Below are 19,910 nucleotides of genomic sequence, written 5' to 3'. Positions count from 1 at the left end.
TAGGATATAAATTGAGTTTTCATTAAACAGACTAGTACACGATTAGAATAGTAAATGTGTTCGGATAATAATTCATATCTGATTAATAATGTATAGAATATGTATGTTATGTTTTGATACTCTTGATGTTTGATTAAGTCCATGTGAGCGGAATGCTCACAAGACTTAAATTACGATGTGTAATCAAGAAAATCTAGGGGACACTGATTTTCTTGAATCCGACCAACATAGATGCTTATAGCTACAATAGTAATATGTGTGTAACTTATACAATGCGAGTATATGTTTTCATAATTTGCTAAGTCTACAATGAGTTAGAACACTCAAAAGACTTGCAATAAGAGACATTATCCTAGAAAGCCTAAGGGAAGTAGATGTTCCTAAAGTCCAACTTACGTGGACAGCGGTTAGTTGCGATAACTAGTAGGTGTTATATTTTAAGGAATTCATCAGGATTCCTTTATATATTCGCCATACTATGAATAAAGAACTGCGCGAACGTGTGCTGTTGCACAGCAAGTGTATGAGGCGCGAGAAGAAGGTCGAGGTAACAAAAGTGAATGTGATTTAGTCGAATTGGCCAGTAAAGATCAGAAATAAGATGAAGGTCAATGGGAACCTAGTAAGATAAAATGGGAATAGACAAGCATCGGGAGTGCCGCTGTAACCCAACTTCGTTCAGAATCAGTTAGCTGTAAAAGCAACATATATAAGGAATTGTGTATCAACAATATGACAATGAATACAAAGACAATATTAACGTGAGGAAAAGAACACCTATATAGGTTTGATATATGTATACATAAGATAAGACTAAATGAGTTTGACGGATCAAGCGGTATGCTAGATCCTCTAAGAAAAGTAAAGTAAAAATGTTCGTACATATCGAGCGGATGAAAGACAAACAATATTGTCAATCAAGATGTCAATAAAAGGTTCAATTCATGGTTAGATTCCACAAGTACATAGAGCTGTGATAGATCAAGTAATACTAACTGGGTTTATGACCCGACTTGGGAAATTCTTTCTATCATTAGTTCCGGTTAAGAATTATCTGGAAAGAATAAGGTACTTAGATCAGAAGATATAATGAAAATGATTAGTTGGATTATACAATAAGAAAGATCAAGAAATAAACAACAAGAACTGTAATCGGTGGATTAAGAGTTGAAACTTCCACCTCAAGGTATTGATTATAAAGTAAAATGGTAGGCTGTGAAAGATACAAATGTAATGGATGCTTGTGAAGTGTTAAACCTTAGACTTCAAGTTAGATCAAATAAAGAGTAATGTGATCAATATAGAAGATTGATTATGATCCTTGAAGGATTAAGATGTGTTAGACACAATCAAACTGGTTTGATAAATTCCCAGGAGGAGATCCTCAGGAAGAGGACCTCGAAGAAGAAAAGTTATCAGACGAGTCTGATGTCGAGGAGTACTGGAGTAAGCATTTCTGGTCCAGTGTACGGAAATATCGCAATATGAAGGATGATGCAGAGATAGCTAATGGTCAATCACAAATGACTTTGAATCAGGTTATGAGGCAAATGCGCTCCTTTTTCGGGGAATGCTACCAGTGCGACTGTATTCTACTGATTTTCTGCATATGGTCAAGGGAATGCCAAAGGTATATGACATGTATGATAAGGTATAAGGATTCAAAAAGAGATTTAGAACGCTAAGAAGTCAATTAAAGTAATAAGAGTTGAAAAGGTACGAACAACTTGCGTATGTCGCAAGGGACTTAATAAGAATTATTGAGAAACAGAAAAGAAAAAGTCATGTAGAAGATAACAAGAGGATCAAATGGATCAAATTCTATGTAGTCTTAAACACATAGAAATGGAAATGGATAAAGATGACAGAGACATAGGATCGGATCCACTGACAGTTAAGATGTCGGTAAAGGTACAGTAGGACAGTATGTGAGTAATCGAGAACATACCACATCGAGAATTTGGATGAAATGGATTGCGACCCATAATTTAATCGGTGATCGACGTTCAGAGTGCTGAAACAAGAAATACCAGCAATACATATACGATTAAGAACGCACTACATCGGGAAATTCAAATGAAGAAGGCCACAACTCCCAATTAATGATCGATGTTGTGGATATTAAAAGCAAGTAATACACGATGTACAAAAGGCGCTGGGGGGAAAGCAAAGAATGCAATAGAAGATAATTAAGAAAACGATAAGAACGTGAATAAGGAATGCAAGAAGAATACTATAGGATCATAGCATTTAGACTATTAATCCTATTGGTTAACTAAGGACAAGAAGTCAAAGAAAAATTATGAAGAAGTACGTCTGCGATATGGACAAAAGTAGAAATGACAAGTGAAGTAACAAGAATATGGATGGTAATGAGAAGTAAGCTTAACGCTATATGATAGTAAAGGGAGATTTGAAAGCTAAGAGTCACCTAAGATTGAAAATTGGAAGGAAGAAATAGATAAGAAAGAGTTGGATTATGACGATAAATGCTAAAAGCATTCTTGAAAGTCAAAAGACGAGTAATGCCAAGAAGATGCCAGAGGAAAAGAAAGAGAATGATGAATGAAAAGACTAAGCTTGAAGCAAGTAACGACGTCATCAGAACATCCTAATATAAGTATATAATTGGAAGAGGATTAAGATCCTATTTAAGAATTATAAGTAAAAAAAAGCTTGTATGAGCATTGGTCACACGTTGTCTTATTAAAATAAGGAGTCAGCGACCAATATGAAAATCTTATCTGGTTAAAAACCAGATTGATGAAACAGATCGACGTGGAGTAATAAGGGACAAGAAGTTTTAAGAATGGTGCGCCACGTTTAAGAAAAAGAAATAGACCAATGGATATACAAACGAATATGGAGATATACGAAATATGAAAACGCAAGAAGAAGGCTAAGTGAGCCCTACGAGAAAAACAAAGACCTTATTAGGATATGTTATGAGGATTCACCTCATGAATAACCAAGATAAGCGACGATAAGAGAAGTAACAGTAATACAAAAGAGGATAGCGGATAAAGGGATAAGTTCCTAGCACTACAATGAATAACAATTGGATGACAGCAACAGCCATACAAAAGAGACTACGTAAGTAGTGAAGCACGAGTTGTTTAACCAATTAAGCCTCAAGAATAGCAATTGGAAGATTAGTGACGAAAAGTAATAATCTTGTGTTAGTATTATTTATTTGAATAAAAATAATACGTTAGTAATTGAGTTAAAAGGATAATTTAATCATTTGGTTAAATTAGAAAGTTTAAAAGAGAAATGGTTTAAGTTAAAGAAATGAAGGACTAAAGTGGATAATTAGCCAATCTATATATAAAGGAAAGAAGGAATCAGATGAACGAAGAAGAAGATTACAAAAGAAAAGAGGGAAATGTGACGATCGATTTCGATCCGTCGCCGTTTCGCCGTTTCTCGCCCAAATCGCGTGTTCTTTATATCGATTTGTTAAGAATTCGATTCTCTATCATCGTTAAGCTTCAAATCGAGGTAAGATCGACGTTTTTGTTGCGAGAATTAGTGAATAAAGGTTATTTCGTTTTAACAAATTAAACGAATTGTAATCACGTTCCTATTATCGTTTTTGATGAATTTCGAGTTAAATTTGTGTTAAGATAAGATAGGAGCATGACGAAATTGAGTTTAAGTACGCCAGAATGGCTCAAGAGCGAATCCAGGAACTACGCGGGCGCGTAACAATGTTACGCGGGCGCGTAACTATCTTACCCGGGCGCGCAAGAATCTTACGCGGGCGCGCAACTATCTTACGCGGGCGCGCAGTGAGGCAATGCGGGCGCATAGCTTATTCAAAGCACCTAAAGGTTATTTTCGCCCCGCTATGACCCCGTTTTCCGACTTTAAGAGTGTCGCACATTAAAAGTGAATCACGGACTCCGAGAATACAAAATTTGGATATCGAACGTAACGCGTTCGATTAAGGTTTTAATTTATAAAGAACTTATAATTGCATATCGATAAAAAGGAAAACGAATAAGAAGTTATCAAAGTTAAGAGCCGTATTGGAATACGATTGTACTCACCTAAGTTTATAACTTAGGATTTTAGTACTAAGCCTACGTTTATGGATTAAACGTACAGGTAACTCGTCTAAGTAACTAACGTATCGACGAGCTACCAGGCCGATGAGCTGGAATGGCTGTGTGATCAAACGACGCATGAAGTTCATGGGATCTTTATATTATTATTATTCGGAAAGCGGTCACTGTGAGTGGCAAATTTACTTTCGCATATTATTTATAAAAGTCATTTTCTTATATTATGAATATTATTATTAAATTCCTCGTATCTATATGATTTTCTCATATAAGATGTTATTTTTGGTGAGTTGATTATATGAATGCTGTCGCATTCGTTGTGTTGAAGATGAGTGTCTAATGTGCGGTCCAAATAGACCAACTACCTATTGGGTGTCAATAGGCTGCATGATCATTAGTGAGTCAGTCTAGAGTACCTGACTTTGTGATTAAGAATTAAGATATATTATGCATGATATGATATGAATACGATACGAGAGTGAACTCGGTTACGGTGTAACCTGAGCCCCGTATCTAGTGGGCTGGGCCCACTAGTAGGTTGGACCTACCAGTGAGTTGGACTCACACTTTAAGTTTCGATACGAGAGAGCACTCGGCTACGGTGTAGTCTGGAAGTCCCCGTATCTAGTGAGTTGGACTCACACTTTGAAATTAATAACGTTTGCTTGTATTATAAATTTATATACGTATTAAGCGTGTGACGCTGTATTTTGATAATACTGTAAGTAACTTGCAAACTCACTCAGTATTTTCCCAAATACTGACCCCTCACTCTGATGTTTGCAGGTAGACAGAGTCGGATCAGACAAACCATCTCCACTGTGCCAGAAGTCATTGAACTTGCACAAGTATGAGTTTTTAAAGCTGCAATAGTCAGTAGGTGTCAGTATTAGATAGACATTTTAACTTCAAATAGTATTTTATATTGTAAACTCTAATATGATATTTTAATATTTATAAATGCATTATCCAAATGAGTTTTTCTGAAAATATTTTATATATAATATTATACTTTTAAATGCGAAAAATTATTTGTGGTTTTAGGCTTGCTACGGGTTTCGGAGCTACCACTCCCATTCCCTAACGTCGGTCTCGGCTCAATAAATTGGGTCGTGACACTAAGTTCTCACAGATGGTGCTAAATGATGGATCTGAAGATGAAGTGACGTCTGATGGATGTACGGTACGTCTACGCGTGACGCTGCTAGATTCTTGTACTAAACAAGGGTAAAGGTTGCAACACAAATGGGCCTTGGACGTCTAGCCCCGGGTCCACTCCGATGCTTAAGTTAGTACAGTTTGATTATAAGATATATTATCTGATGAATGTAGATGCTAAAGTGGTGAGACCGTTACCTTTTATACGCTTTTTTGCGTGGCCTTGTAATTCTTAGCGATGTGGGACTTTGAGTTTTCCTAGTGTTCCATCAAGTACCATCTTGAACCTTTTGTTTGCGTGGCCTTGTAATTCTTAGCGATGTGGGACTTTGAGTTTTCCTAGTGTTCCATCAAGTACCATCTTGAACCTTTTGTTTGCGTGATTAAACATTTTCGTGCTAATTTATACTCTATCTGTTTTTCAATTGTCCATTTAGCCAAAATTGTACATATTAAGATAGTGTGTGGTTTGTCTTAAATTATAAGAGTAAATAACAATATAACCCTATTAATTAATAAATGCATTATAAATTAATTGATACAGTGACTTAATTAGAAAGCGGTAAATTTGGAAGATTATAGTTACAGTGACATTTGAATCCTAAAAGGATAAATAATTACAGACAACTACATTTGACTAAATAGATAAGTAAAAAAAAAAGGAAGAAATATTAAATTGCTATGTTTACCCTTTTAACAATCTTCAAATACATTAAATGAAAATTCAATTTATAATGCAATAATTTGAAATTGCCTTCACAAAATACACAATTTGATAGAATAATGTGCATTTTTTAAAAAAAAAAATTTGCTTATTAAATAGAGATTGTTAAATGGCAAAAGGTACAAAAAACTCTCGAAGTTTTCACAAATGTATAAATCAGCCCTTTTACCTTTTTGGGGTATAATTAAACCCTCTTTATTTTTAAATAGAACAAATAACCCCCTTTCATTCAACATCATTAGAAACACTCGTTAATGGCTCACATGTCTCTCATAATCATATAGGAAAACGTTCAAAAATAATTTTAATATTTAAAATATTTACCAAAAATTTGAGGGGGTAAGTGTCCCAAAAGTAAACTAAAAGGGTTTATTTGTTCGATTTTCAAATAATAAGGGTTTAATTGTTCAATTTTAAAAATACGGGGGCTTAATTCTGCCCAGATAAAGTAAAAGAGTTGATCTGTACTTTTGAGAAAAACTCGAGGGCTTTTTTATACCTTCTGCCTTGTTAAATTTAGATTAGTGTAGTGATTTTTTGTGCATAACACACTAACCAAATTCTTCAATAAATATCAAATTGCAAGTGGATAAAAATAGTAATTGTTATTTTTTATTTTTTTAATAAAAGTAATAATTAATGAGCGTAAGTAAGAGATTAAAATATTGGCTAATAATCACCCACGGACCCTAACTTTAAGGGTACCTTACGCTAAATCCCCTAATCTAAAAAAAACATGCCGTAAACCCCCTAAACTTTACCCAATAATTAGCTAAACCCCTTTTACCCTAAAACCGCCCCAAAAAACCGCCCCAAGCCCTTTATTTTCTCAAAAATACCTAAAATACCCCTAAGGTCAATAACAAAAACCAAACCAACCTAATCTAACCAAATCTAAAGTCATTATCTAATCAAATCAGACATAAACCATCCAAATCATACTTAAATCACCAATCAACTCAACTAAATCAAACCATCCAACCGAAAACTTCCACCCGCCACCGCCGGTTTTTTCCGGCAACCACCGTCCATTGCCGCAAAAAAAATTATTCAAATAAAAACTCATTTAATTTTAAAAAATAAATAAACAATTATTTTTAATTTAAATAAAAAAATAATTTTTTTTAAATTAATTTTAAACCCACCGTGGTGGGTCTGCTCACCGGAGAGCAGACCCACCACGGTAGGTCTGCTATCTGCAGCAGACCCACCGGCCGGTGGGTCTGCTCACCGGATTAAATTTTTTTTTTTTTATTTAAATTAAAAATAATTATTTATTTAATTTTTAAATAAATTTAGGTTTGATTAGATTGTTTGGTTTGATTTGATTGGATCGGTTTTAAGTGTGGTTAGATTGAAGTTGTCTGGTTTATTTGTATTTATTTACAGATTTGAAGGGTATTTTGGTCAATTTATGCAAAAAGGGGTTTAGCTAATTATTGGGTAAAGTTTAGGGAGTTTACGGCAGTTTTTTTAGATCAGGGGGTTTAGCGTAAGGTACCCCTAAAGTCAGGGTCCGTGGGTGATTATTAGCCTAAAATATTATCTTATTTTATTAATTTTAATAAAAAATTCATCTATCTCTTCTTAAACCGGATGAAGAGAATATATTAATTTTCTTCGTTAAAAGGGAATGTCAATGATAGATGATGGTGCAAGCTTGATCCTAAAGGTAAATTCTTTGTTAAAAGCTTTTATAGATCGACGTGTTGTGATTTGGAGGGTAGCGTAGATGGAATTTGGGCTGATATTTAGCAAGTTAAAGCGCCTCTCCTTATTCGGAATTTTTTATGGCGGTTATGCTCGGGGTTTCTCCGTACTATTGATGCTTTGGCGAGTAGACATATTTTTATTGATGAATTTTTCCCAGTTTGCAGGTCGGGGAAGGAATCTGCCATGCATCTGTTTTCTTTTTGTGCTAAGGCTGTTGATTGCTGGAGACTCGCAGGTATGGAGTTGAATGGTGATCGTTTTGCTGATGTCAAGTCTTGGTGCAGTAGGTTGCTTCGACGTCTTGATGATGATCAGAAATCCATATCTGTGTTTATCTACTAGAATTTTTGGTTATGCCGAAATGTTGCAGTTTGGTAGAGCAAAGTCGAAGACACAGCAACCATTATCAACTTAGCTTGCCTCAACTTTCCTCTTGGGTTGCAACGAACTCAGGTCATGTTCAGTTACGAGATGCAATGATGAACAAAGCAGATGGTCTGATTCGGTGGCAAGCCCCTCCTGAAAGATGGCTCAATGTAAATACCGATGCGGCGGTGTTCTCGGGTAGGCAGCGAATTGATATTGGTATTGTGGTTCGTGATTGGTTGGGGAATATTGTGTTAGCAAGGCACTGTAACATGTTTGGTTGTTATTTCCCCCGACTAGCTAAAATCATGAAGATTCGGGAGGCTCTCAGTTGTTTAAAAGACAAAGATAAAATTATTGTAAAGTCTGATGCGATGGATGTGATTCAGGAGATTAGGAATCTGAGACTTGTGGTGTCAGAGATGCTAGTGGAGGATTGTTTGTAGCTTATGAGGCAGTTTGATAATATTTATTTTGTATTCGTGAGAAAATCTGCGAATTAGGCACATTTTCTAGCGCAGTATGCCAGTTTCATTTCAAGTTATCAAAAATGGACTTGTCACTTTCCTGAATTTCTCACATATGTAACAGCTTCAAATTTTATTTAATAGAATCATTTTTTCTCTAAAAAAGAAAAAGAATATATTAATATGAGAGAATATTCTCAATGCCGTCTTCTACCTCTCAAAACCCTAAACCTCACCAAAACTCCAACTTCAACCCTAGCCTCCCTCTTAACCATGTCATCTACTTCGAAAACTTCCCTAGGTCTTGGAACTACCTTAACCTCCAGACAGCCTTCGAGAAGTATAATTTATTCGGGAGAATTTCAATTGCGAGGAAACTTAATTCGGCTAATCGATGTTTTGGATTCTTACGTATCGACTCACAATTGGATATTGATTGGATTTTGTCAAGGATTAATATGATTTCTATCGGGAAATACAGTTTACGTGCTTTTGTTGCTAGGTTTCCACAGCCATCACCTAAAACTGCAGCTCCATCAATACAAACTGCACCCAGCCGTTCTATCACCCAACAGCAGCAGAAGCAACGTCCTCCTTATCCAGCAATCCGAGATAACAGAAGCTATGCAGATGTGCTCAGCAAAAAATCCAAACCTAATATACCAATATTATCTTTTCAAAACGCCGGATTGAATGATGATTGGATTTCACGTTCTATAGCAGTTTGCATGGATTCAGCTAAATCTATCACTACTTTGGGAGAGTATTTATCTAAGTTGAAGATTAATTTTGAAAAACTCTCAATCCTCGGTGGTTCTGACATGTTAATTACATTCCATTCCTTGGAAGAGGCTGACGCTTTCATCAGTACCAGACCCGGAGCCAAAGAGGGGTGTATACAAGGCATTTGCAAAGCTGCAAATTTCCAGAAATCGTTTAACAGGTTAGCATGGGTGCATATTTCAGGTGTTCCTCTTCCATTATGGAACGAAGAATTCTTTATGTTCATGGGCAATTCTATAGGCGAGTAGATTACGGTCCATCGCGATGTAATATTGAAAGAAAGACTGGATGTAGGGGCTGTCCTTGTCTCTATTAAAGGAGACCGTATTAATCTCATTAAGAAGATCGATTTTAAAGGAGAATCATTTACTATTCAAATCCTGGAAACTGACCTTAGGGTTTCAGTTTATTCAGAGAATTATAACTCAGACTCGGACACTCTTAATTCGTTTGAGGAATTGGATTCTATTTCAGCAAACGTAGCTGCTGTTGACCTTGAGGAACCCGCTACTCCAGATTCTACCTCTTCTCATTCTTCTTCTTCATCCTATTCTCATGTTTCTAATTCTTTAAACAGTAAAAAAATCTCTTCAGCAGGAAGAGATACCTTGATTGACAGCAAAAAAATCTCTTCAGCAGGAAGAGATACCCTCTTAGACAGCAAGAAAATCCATAATCTACCGAGGGATACCATCAAACCTTCAGAGTTATCACTTGCCCAGGTTCAGAATACCACTCCAGAGATTAATTCTAATCATAATAATCCTGACTTCTCTTTGCCATTGCAGTTATCCATCGGTACACATAAAACACGCAGGCCATTCAAATCGATGGATAATTACGGTAATATTGCTCCTCTTTCAGAATCTTTGATTGATACTGACAACGACATTTCAGATTCTAACATTCAATGTATCAATTCCTGAATAATCAAAAAGAAGAGTGTTTAATTCCAATAGATGAGGCTACTCTCACTTGGAATGTTGGCAAGGCAGTGGGCCTTTTCAAAAATGATGATAAGGATAAAATCATTCTGAAATTGGCAGAAAACATTTCACAGGATAAGGAACGGGTTTCTGGTCAGGATTTTTGTGCTTAAAATGTCGTTGCCTTTGAAATTCATCTCGTGGAATTGTAGAGGCAGATTGCTTAATCCTCATAAACAAAAGGCTATTAGATCTTTAATTTCAACTAATAACATGGGCTTCATTGGGTTAATAGAATCAAAGAGAGAAGTTGTTGATGATTTCTTGGTTCGTAAATTATGGCCAAACTCTGATTTTGGCTACTCCTTTGTTCCATCTTCAGGAGCATTTGGTGGTTTGATCTTAATGTGGAATTATGTTCTTGTCAAATCGGCTAACATATTGCAGGGGTCAAGATGGCTTTCTATGGACTTCATATGGTTTGGTAAACCTATCAGACATATTCTCGTTTATGCAAGTAACTCAGCTGCTGATCGCATCTTATTTTGGGATACTTTGAAGCCATTAACGGCTTTTACGGGACTTGTTATTTTAAGTGGCGATTTTAATGAAGTGATTGATATTTCAGAAAGAACAAATTATTCTGGTTATAATGCGTCCATGCTAGCCCTAAAAGACTTCATAAACAGTTCTGAGCTTATGGATATTCCTCTCCAAGGTCGAGCCTTCACTTGGTATAATTCGTATTCGAGGTCTCGCATTGACAGATGTTTTGTTTCTAGTAATTCAGCAACCGATTGGCCGTTTCTTTCTCTCACAGCTCTGCCTAGAGGCCGTTCCGACCACACTCCGATTCTCTTTAAGTCTGATAATGATTACGACTGGGGACCAAAACCGTTTCGATCCATTAACGCCTGGTGGGACAACGCTGATTTTGAAAAATTCGTTTCAAGTTCTTGGAATCTTCTTTCTTCTCTAGGCAAAAATCAGAATCTAGTGTACAAACTGAAAATATTTCGACAGCTTATTAAGGAATGGAATTTGAACGTTTTTGGGAATCAATCTAAGCACATAACTGAGCTGTCTAACCTTATTAATTCTCTTGAAACTGCCCAAGATACAAGAGTTTTAAATAATTCAGAGCTCGAACAGCTTGTTTCATGGAAAAATGAATTATGGAAGGCCGAACAACATATGGACTCGATATGGGCTCAAAAATCTCGCATTAACTGGTATTTGAAAGGAGACAGAAACACTAAGTTTTATCATAGTGTTGCTTCGGTTCATTACCGAAGCAATTTCATTTCTGAAATTGAATCGGACTCTACTGTTTACACGACTCCTACCGATATAAGACTGCACATCAGGAACTATTTCAGCAATCTTTTCTCAAGTAATAATGACTTGAACTTTGATCTTTCAAACCTCCATTTCAAGTCGGTCTCCTCTTCTTATGCTGCCCAGTTGATAAAGCCTTTTACCGAGCTGGAAATCTATAATGCACTTTCCTCTTGTGGTATGTCAAAAGCCCCGGGACCCGACGAGTTTAATTTCTTCTTCTACCGCAAAGCTTGGAGTTATTTGAAGCATGACATTATGAATATGTTCAGTAGTTTTTATAATACTTCTCGTCTGCCCAAAGGTTTAAATTCTTCATTCATGGTCCTCATTCCGAAAGTGACAGGTTCAAATAATCTTAAGGATTACAGACCAATCAGCCTCGTCAATGGTATTTATAAACTTCTCTCAAAGGTCTTGTCCTGTAGATTAGCTCCTATTTTTCCTTCCATTATTTCGGACAATCAAAATGCTTTCATTAAAGGACAGAGCATTCTTGATTGCTCCTTGATTGCTAATGATCTCCTGCATTTAGCAAACAAACGGAAAGATAAGCTGTTACTACTTAAACTCGATTTTCACAAAGCGTTTGATTCAATAGACTGGAAATATCTTCTATGCGTTTTATGAAACATGTCTTTCCCTCCTACTTGGATTAGCTGGATTCAAAACTGTCTAGCCACGGGTTTTACGTCTGTTTTGGTTAACGGAAGTCCGGTCAGTCCTTTTAGATTGCAGCGCGGGGTTCGTCAAGGAGACCCTATTTCACCGTTTCTTTTTGTCATTGCCTTGGAAAGTCTTAACAGTATTCTGACGAAAGCGATGGATATTGAGCTGATACGGGGGTTCAGTTTCGACGTTAATTCAGCTCCTATTTCGCAACTACAAATTCGCTGACGACACACTTCCGTTCCTTCCTTATTCAAGTGATAACATTCAAAACATTACCCGAATTTTACGTTGCTTCGAAGTTGTTTCAGGCCTCAAAATTAACTTCAGCAAAAGTTCAGTTATGGGAGTTAATTTAAATCAAGGGGAGTTGCAAACAGCTGCTGAATTCCTAGGGTGTAAAATTGAATCATTTCCGGCAAAATACCTTGGCCTGCCCTTATCTTATCGTTCTATAAATTCTGGGGTTTGGAATAATATTTCTCATCGCTTCAAGAAAAAACTTTCATTGTGGAAAGGCTCCATGCTTACCCCCGCAGGAAGATTAATTCTAATTAAATCTGTCCTGCAGAGTATACCGGTGTACTACATGTCTGTTCTAAGAATGCCGGTTAATATCCAAAATGAACTTGAAAGTTATATGAAACGGTTTTTGTGGAAAGGCGATTTATCGAACAGAAGCCTTTGCAAAGTCTCTTGGGATACCATTTGTAATGACTATAAAGATGGAGGATTGGGCATTTTCAGACTTCGTTTACGTAATCAGAGCTTACTTTTCAAATGGGTTTGGAAACTTAGGTTTAATAACCCGGATTCCCTTTGGTCCAAAGTGATGCGTGCTAGCTCAAATATTATTGATTGGAATTCTCTGGTTTCAAACGATAATAGGCAGCTTTCTTATATCTGGAAAAATATCAGGAATTGTTGTTGTCTGGATGCTTCGGCTTGAAGAATGTTTACTGAAAACATCCGCTTCTCAGTTCATAATGGCGTGACAATTTCCTTCTGGTCAGACAGATGGAGTAAAGCAGGTACAATGGAAGTTTTGTTTCCTCGTCTGTTCAACTTATCAAGGCAGAAAACAGCGTCATTTGCAGCTGTTGCTGCGTCGTCTTGGGCATGGAGAAGAAGGTTGCGATTGACAGAGAAAAGTGAGCTTGATGGTATTATCGGTCACATGAATCAGATCACTCTGAACTCTTGTCCAGATAAAATTAACTGGTCGAAAGCTAGAGGAATTTACACTGCAAACAGCTTTTGTAATCTGTTCAGACAAGGCTCAGCTGAAGGAAACAGTACGTTCTCATTGGCTTGGTCTTCAGTTTCTCCTCCAAAAATTATGTTCTTCATTTCGCTTGCCTTACACCGACGTGTTTCATCGTTATCTTTGCTCCACAGTAGGAACATTGTAGCAGCAGATGCAATTCACTGCTCTCTTTGTAACCAGGTTGAAACCCAAGAACACATTCTAATCCATTGTGATTTTGCTACTTCGGTTTGGAACCGTATTATCTCTAAAGTTGGTTTATCGTTGGTCTTGCTGTATTATCTTCAGGATTTTCTTCAACAATGGCGTACTCTTATTCCGTCAAGAGGTAAGTTGAAACTTTGGCATTCACCGTGGGATGTTACTATTTGGGAATTGTGGAAATGTAGAAACAAAAGGTTATATAATGATAGCACAACGGAGATCGAAGAAGTAGTATTTAGATGCTTCACATCGGCATGTCTTTATGTCAAATGTAATGACTCTAGCATTTCATATTCGGGTTTAGATTTCTATAGAAACCCGGATTGTATTCTTTTTCATTGATGTTTCTCTGTATTTTCTCCTTCTTGAGTCGTAGCCTCAAGTTTGATTGCTTGTTGTGCGAAAGCTCAAGTTTAGGTTTCCTTTAGCCACATCTTGTGGCTTTTATATAAACTCATATTCATAAAAAAAAATATGAGAGAATAACGTGTGGTTGTATTAAAAAAAGAAGAGTAACTATATGTCATCCATCCAATAATTGTATTGTCTGATTCAGAAGAAGGTAGATGTTTTGAATTTAATAAATAAATATTTTTATTATGAATTAAAAAAAAGAAAAAATTGATACTCTAAAAAAAAATCAGCGAAAATGCATTCATTTCCCTATAAATAGGGGTGCCAAAGCGGGTGGAAAATATGCAAAGCAATTAACATATTCTCTCTATACAGTAAATTGAAGAAGAGAGATAAGAAAATGGCGCTATTCCTTCCTAGGTTTGTTGTGTTGAGATCAAACAATGACAAGTATTTGCGTTACGTTAGAGACGGAAAGTTGCGCAATCTGATTAAATGCGACGGACAGGAGATTATTAGTCCTGTATCCAAGTTCAAAATAGAGAAAGCCAAGAGCCACAGAGATTTAGTCCATATAAGATGCTGCTACACCAACAAATACCTTCGACGCCGTGACGAAGAAGCATTAACTGTGGGCGCAACAGCTGATGCAGCCGACGAGGACCAATCCAAATGGTCATGCACCCTCTTCAAGCTCCTTCCTGTAGATGACAAAACCTTTCACTTCCGGCACGTCGAAAGCGGCTGTAATCTCTACCAGTGGCGATCAACTGATGACTATGACGGCTGCTTATTTATCGCAACTTCCGACGATGACGAGGACGCCCGTGGGAGCGATCTCTTCTCATTCACCGACTGGGAGTCACTTGTGATACTGCCCAAACATGTGGTATTCAAGGGAGACAACGGCAAGTATTTACGTTACCGCGGTAATGATAGCGATGATGGCGATGATCATATGGAATTTGGGTGTGATGATATTGGGTCTATAAAACTTACTAGCGAACCTGTTACTAATTATGACGGCAGTGTCTGTTTTAAGCTGGATTACAATGAAAAATTCTGGGAGGCAACTCCAAATTGGATATTTCCAACCTCAGCCAATCCGAAGACATGGTTTCGGCCGGTGAAACTTGCGCCAGTTTCAGGTAAAGACAATATTATTGCTCTCAAATGTTTGGGCAATGACAAATTTTGCCGTCGAACCGATTACGACGGTACCGTAGATTGTCTGGCAGCTGCAACCTGGGCCTCGACGATAGACAAAGAGGCGAATCTGCAGGTGGAAGAGCCCATCCTGAATAGGGAAGTTTACGATGTGAGTTTCCGTCTGGATGACATGAGGGTATACAAGGAACAAGTTCTAGTTCTGGCATCCGATGAAACCACCAACATGACTGGTACCGAAATTAAGGATTCTGAACTGAGTTTGGCGTACGAAGACACGAAAACGAGCAGCTATGCGAATAGCCTCTCGGTTCAAACTAGTATCGAAATGGGATTTGAAGCCAACATTCCACTGCTTGAAGGTGCATTATCCCTTGGAGTGTCGTCTAGCTTTTCAATTGAGTACGGAGAGAAATACTCGTGGGCGGAGACAAAGAGCAAGACCAACCAACTGTCTGCTGTCATTAAAGTTGTAGTGCCTCCGAAGACGAGAGTGAAAGTAGATTTGGTGGCCACCAAGGGATTCTGCGATGTTCCCTTTTCTTATGCTCAACGCGACACTCTTACCAGTGGCCAACAGTTTACTTATATTAAGGACGACGGGGTTTATACCGGCAGCAATTACTTTGGATTCAACTTTGTCGTCAAGGAGGAGCCACTCGCCGGCTGATTATTTCCTTTTACTGCACTACTATTCTACTTGCCCTCAATAAAAGCCTACCTTCCTACCTTGTAGTATGTTGGTATTTTATTTTTTTGATGGATATGCTGGTATTGTATTTGCTCCGTTAAAATAATTAAGCTTAATCTCGGTAAAGCATATGGACCCTCTTATGTATGGAAGAGATAAAATGGTCAATTTAATCTAATTGTTTAACTAAACTAGCTTGGAGTATTTAGAAAACTCCTTTTTTTTTAATAAAGAAAACTCATACTGGATTACTTTCAATAACTAAACTAATCAATCCTACAAATTGGTGGTTAAATAGCTCTGAAACCTTGTCAAAATTTATTCATTGATTAATTGAATTATTCAAAAAAATTACAAAAACAAAATATTTATAACATATTAGATGATTAAATTTATTTTCGGTTACCAAATTATACACTTTTAACAAAACGGTTACCAAACATTTTTAATTATAACATTTTAATACGCTAACTATTGTTTTTTTAGAAATAGAAAATTGCCACCTCATTTCAGATCAGTTTTTAATTGTGTGGAAACGTTGTCCCCTCATCTCAAAATCAACTTCCGCTTACGTGTGAGGTTACCAAGTTCCATAGTGAGTAACAAGCCGATTATCATGTAAACAAAAACCAATATAAAATGAACGAGTGTTTTTTTTTAAGAAGGAGATATATACATTAAGACGAAGCCAAAAACTCGCTCAATTCATATTGGTTTTTGCTTACATGAGATGGCACTATGTTTTGTAAGCAAAAACCAATAGAATCTCGCTTAATTTTTTTAAGCTCACATCATTACAAGATAGTAATTTGTTGTTGAAGACATCTACGACTGTTTTTGAATCTCATATGATCTCAAAAGACGTCATTTTTTCTTCTACTCGAAGTATGATGCCATCTTGGATTGCTAAGACTTCTCCTAGGTCCACTTTAGCTCTTCTATCATATCATTACACTCCAGCCTGGACTTCTCCTTTAACGATGTTTATGAACCATCCACCTGTGTGGTAAGAAGCTGCATCCACATTAATACAAAAAACATCATTGTTTGGGGGCTTCCACCTCTCATCTAAGTCAGACCCTCTCTGTCTATCTCTTCAACTTATCACTCTCGTATGATTAACATTTGCTTCTTGAAAATCCTCTATATAATTTACCGGCCATTTTACAAGCTAGGATTTTGGTTTAGTTGGTTGATCAAACATGTAGCGGTTCCTGTCATGCCAAGAAATCCATAACAGCACCACAAAAATCAGGAAGTTAGTCTTCTTAAAGGATTTGTATGCATGGAAGGTTAGATCGTGCATGCTCTAGTTGGGATGCGGCCTTAGAGTGTTACTGCTGATCCACTCTTTCTAGGCTTTCCTCACTTGTTTACAAAACCACATAGCATGTATTTGCATTTCCCCCTTAGCTCCACAGCTTGAACACACATTATCTACATTCATCCTTCTCTAGGTTAGGTTGTCTCTAAGTGGTAGACAATTATGGTAGCACTTCCAGAGGAACAATTTCACTTTCTGAGGGACTACAAGCCTCCACAAAAATTCCACCACTTCATAATGTCCGAAGAATTTGAACTTACAGGTTGGTTCTTCAGCTCTAAGGCCACCCTGTAGCCACTTATGACACTGTAAACTCCAGATTTCTCATAGTGCCATCTCATTTTTTGCAGATGCTCAGTTCTTGGCTGGGGAATGTTACTGATACTGTCTGCTTCTTCCTCTGAGAAAGATCGTTTAATCAAATCCATGTCCCAAGTGCTATTGGATTTGATCAAAGAGCTTACCATAGTCATCTAATCCAAGACCTATAAGCTTTTGGGTCTGAACGTCTTTTCCTTAGGGGTCCAGTTGTCTTTGTAAATTTTGAGTGTTTGGCCGTTTCCAATCCTCCAACGGGTGCCAACCTCCAGTAAATACATTCCCCACATTAGACTCTTCCATGTGCACGAGCTATTTCTAGGGCATATGGCATCCATGAAAGAAGAGTGTTTGTGGTATATGTTCTTGTAAATATGGGCCAACATGTTGTTTGGGTGCATTAGGATCCTCTAGCTCTACTTTGCCTGCAAACTCTGATTAAAGAAATCATCTCTCTGAACCCCAACCCTCCAATACACTTTGGTTGACATAACGCTTTCCATTAGCTCAGTGAATATTTCTTTTCCCATCGCTACTACCCCACCATAGCTTATTTCACATATTCTTTGTCTAACTAATCAAGGATTTAAGGATTTTGAAACAGTTCGTGTAGTACGTGAGGATTGCTTGAACTACTGCTTTTATCAACACTTCTTTTCCTCCTCCTGCAATCAAGTTGCCTTTCCAGCTTTATAGCTTCTACCATATCTTTTCTTTAATAGAGCTTAAACTGTCCCATTTCCTCCTTCCTACTGTAAATGGAAGACCCAGATACTTTTCATGGCATTTGATAACTTGCACATTCATGATTTCATTTATCTCTTCTTTATCTTTCCATGTAGTCCCATTTCCGAAGCATAATATTGATTTATTCATGTTGATTATTTGTCCTGAAGCCTTGCCATAAGGCTACAATAAGTCTCTAATCAGTCTACACTCTCTTAGATTTTCTCTTGCAAATAACAGACTATCATCTGCAAAGAAGAGGTCGGAAATGCTACAGCTCTCTACAATTTTCAGCCTTGTGATAAGCTTTTTGTTTGCAGCATTAATTAGGCTTGACACCCCCTGAGCGCAAATAAGGAAGAGGAAAGGGGAGAGAAAATCCCCTTGCCTCAGTCCTCTCAAAGGGACAATGTTACCATCAATATCACCATTTAACAAATAAGAAGAAGCAACATAAGAGATGTAGTTAAGGATTTGATCAATCCACTTCCAACAAAAACCTATCTTTTGTATAATAGCTTCTAAGAATGTCCACTCCACTCTATCATAGGCTTTGAACATGTCAAGCTTAAGGGCTATGGAGATGTTAATTTTCCTATTGGCTTTCTTAGTCACATGCAAGCATCCAAAACCAAGCAAGGCATTATCAATAGTTTTTCTTCCTGCAATGAAAGCACTATGTGCTTCATCAATAACCTCCCATAGATGCATCTTGAATTTGTTCGCTAGAGTTTTAGACACAATTTATAGAGGACATTGCATAGGCTTATAAGTCTAAACTTAGACAGAGAATCAACATCTTTAACTTTAGGGATAATGGCCAACACTCTTTCATTTAAGCAAGATAAATCAACATCATCATTAAGAATTCTAAGGCATACCTCAGTAATCTCCACTCATACGATGGACTAGTATTTCTGGAAGAAAAGGGCAGGAACCCATCCTTTCCAAGGGCTTTTGTAGCAGGCATCTCCTTAAGTGCTTTATGAACCTCTGTTGTTGTAAATGCCCTGCTCAGCTTCCTATTAGTATCATCAATAACACCAGTTTTAACATGCTCAATGACTGCTGCAATATCTGCCTTAAAGGGGTTCGAGGAAGTGGATAGACAGGTAAACTACCTTTAAATAATTCCTGAAATGTACCCCCTATCTTTTTTCCACACCCCTGTCTCATCCCTCAGGCCCTTTATGCTATTCCTTGCTCTCCTCCTTGAGGCTTTTAGGTGAAAATGCCTTGTGTTTCTATCCCTATACGCCAGCCACTCTACTCTGGCTCGTTTCCTCCATGCCATTTTTTCTTGAAGCATAAGGCTATAAAGGCTTTGTTCCACCGCTCTTATCTCCCAAATAGTTATGGTAGTGTCTGTAAACTAAATTAAACTCATCAGCTCATCCTTTTTTTTCTATATATCTGGCTCTTTAGTGCTCTTATGGAAATTTTGGACAACCTGTTAAAGGACCCCGCACACTTTCTAAATTTCTTTGGGAGATCTTCTACTGACCTCCTCCTTGAGTCATCTTGCCAAGATTCCTTCACTATTTCTGATAATTTTTTTTATCTAAAGTACAGGCTTCTTTGAACATGAATCTTCTCCTTCCCTATTTTATTCGCCTTCCCTCGCCATCTTCATCTTCCCTATTACCCC

General features: G+C 37.2%; 4 protein-coding genes across 4 annotated transcripts; 3 read left to right on the top strand and 1 right to left on the bottom strand.

Annotated features, from left to right (window-relative positions):
• Positions 1 to 10,378: 10,378 nt before the first annotated feature.
• Positions 10,379 to 12,439, top strand: LOC126681628 (uncharacterized). Its single transcript, XM_050377175.1, has 2 exons — positions 10,379 to 12,099; positions 12,202 to 12,439. Exons 1-2 carry the CDS (start codon positions 10,379 to 10,381, stop codon positions 12,437 to 12,439), a joined length of 1,959 nt encoding a protein of 652 aa, XP_050233132.1.
• A 724-nt stretch (positions 12,440 to 13,163) lies between these two features.
• On the top strand, positions 13,164 to 14,024 carry LOC126681627 (uncharacterized). Its single transcript, XM_050377174.1, has one exon. The coding sequence runs from the start codon at positions 13,164 to 13,166 to the stop codon at positions 14,022 to 14,024; it is 861 nt and encodes a 286-aa protein (XP_050233131.1).
• Positions 14,025 to 14,436: 412 nt separating this feature from the next.
• On the top strand, positions 14,437 to 15,873 carry LOC126681626 (uncharacterized). The gene has a single exon (XM_050377173.1). The coding sequence runs from the start codon at positions 14,437 to 14,439 to the stop codon at positions 15,871 to 15,873; it is 1,437 nt and encodes a 478-aa protein (XP_050233130.1).
• Positions 15,874 to 18,445: 2,572 nt separating this feature from the next.
• Positions 18,446 to 18,973, bottom strand: LOC126681625 (uncharacterized). The gene has a single exon (XM_050377172.1). The coding sequence runs from the start codon at positions 18,971 to 18,973 to the stop codon at positions 18,446 to 18,448; it is 528 nt and encodes a 175-aa protein (XP_050233129.1).
• Positions 18,974 to 19,910: the final 937 nt, after the last annotated feature.

Source organism: Mercurialis annua, linkage group LG5, assembly GCF_937616625.2.
Source record: "Mercurialis annua linkage group LG5, ddMerAnnu1.2, whole genome shotgun sequence".
NCBI lineage: Eukaryota > Viridiplantae > Streptophyta > Magnoliopsida > Malpighiales > Euphorbiaceae > Mercurialis > Mercurialis annua.
This window is presented reverse-complemented; position numbering and strand designations above follow the sequence as displayed.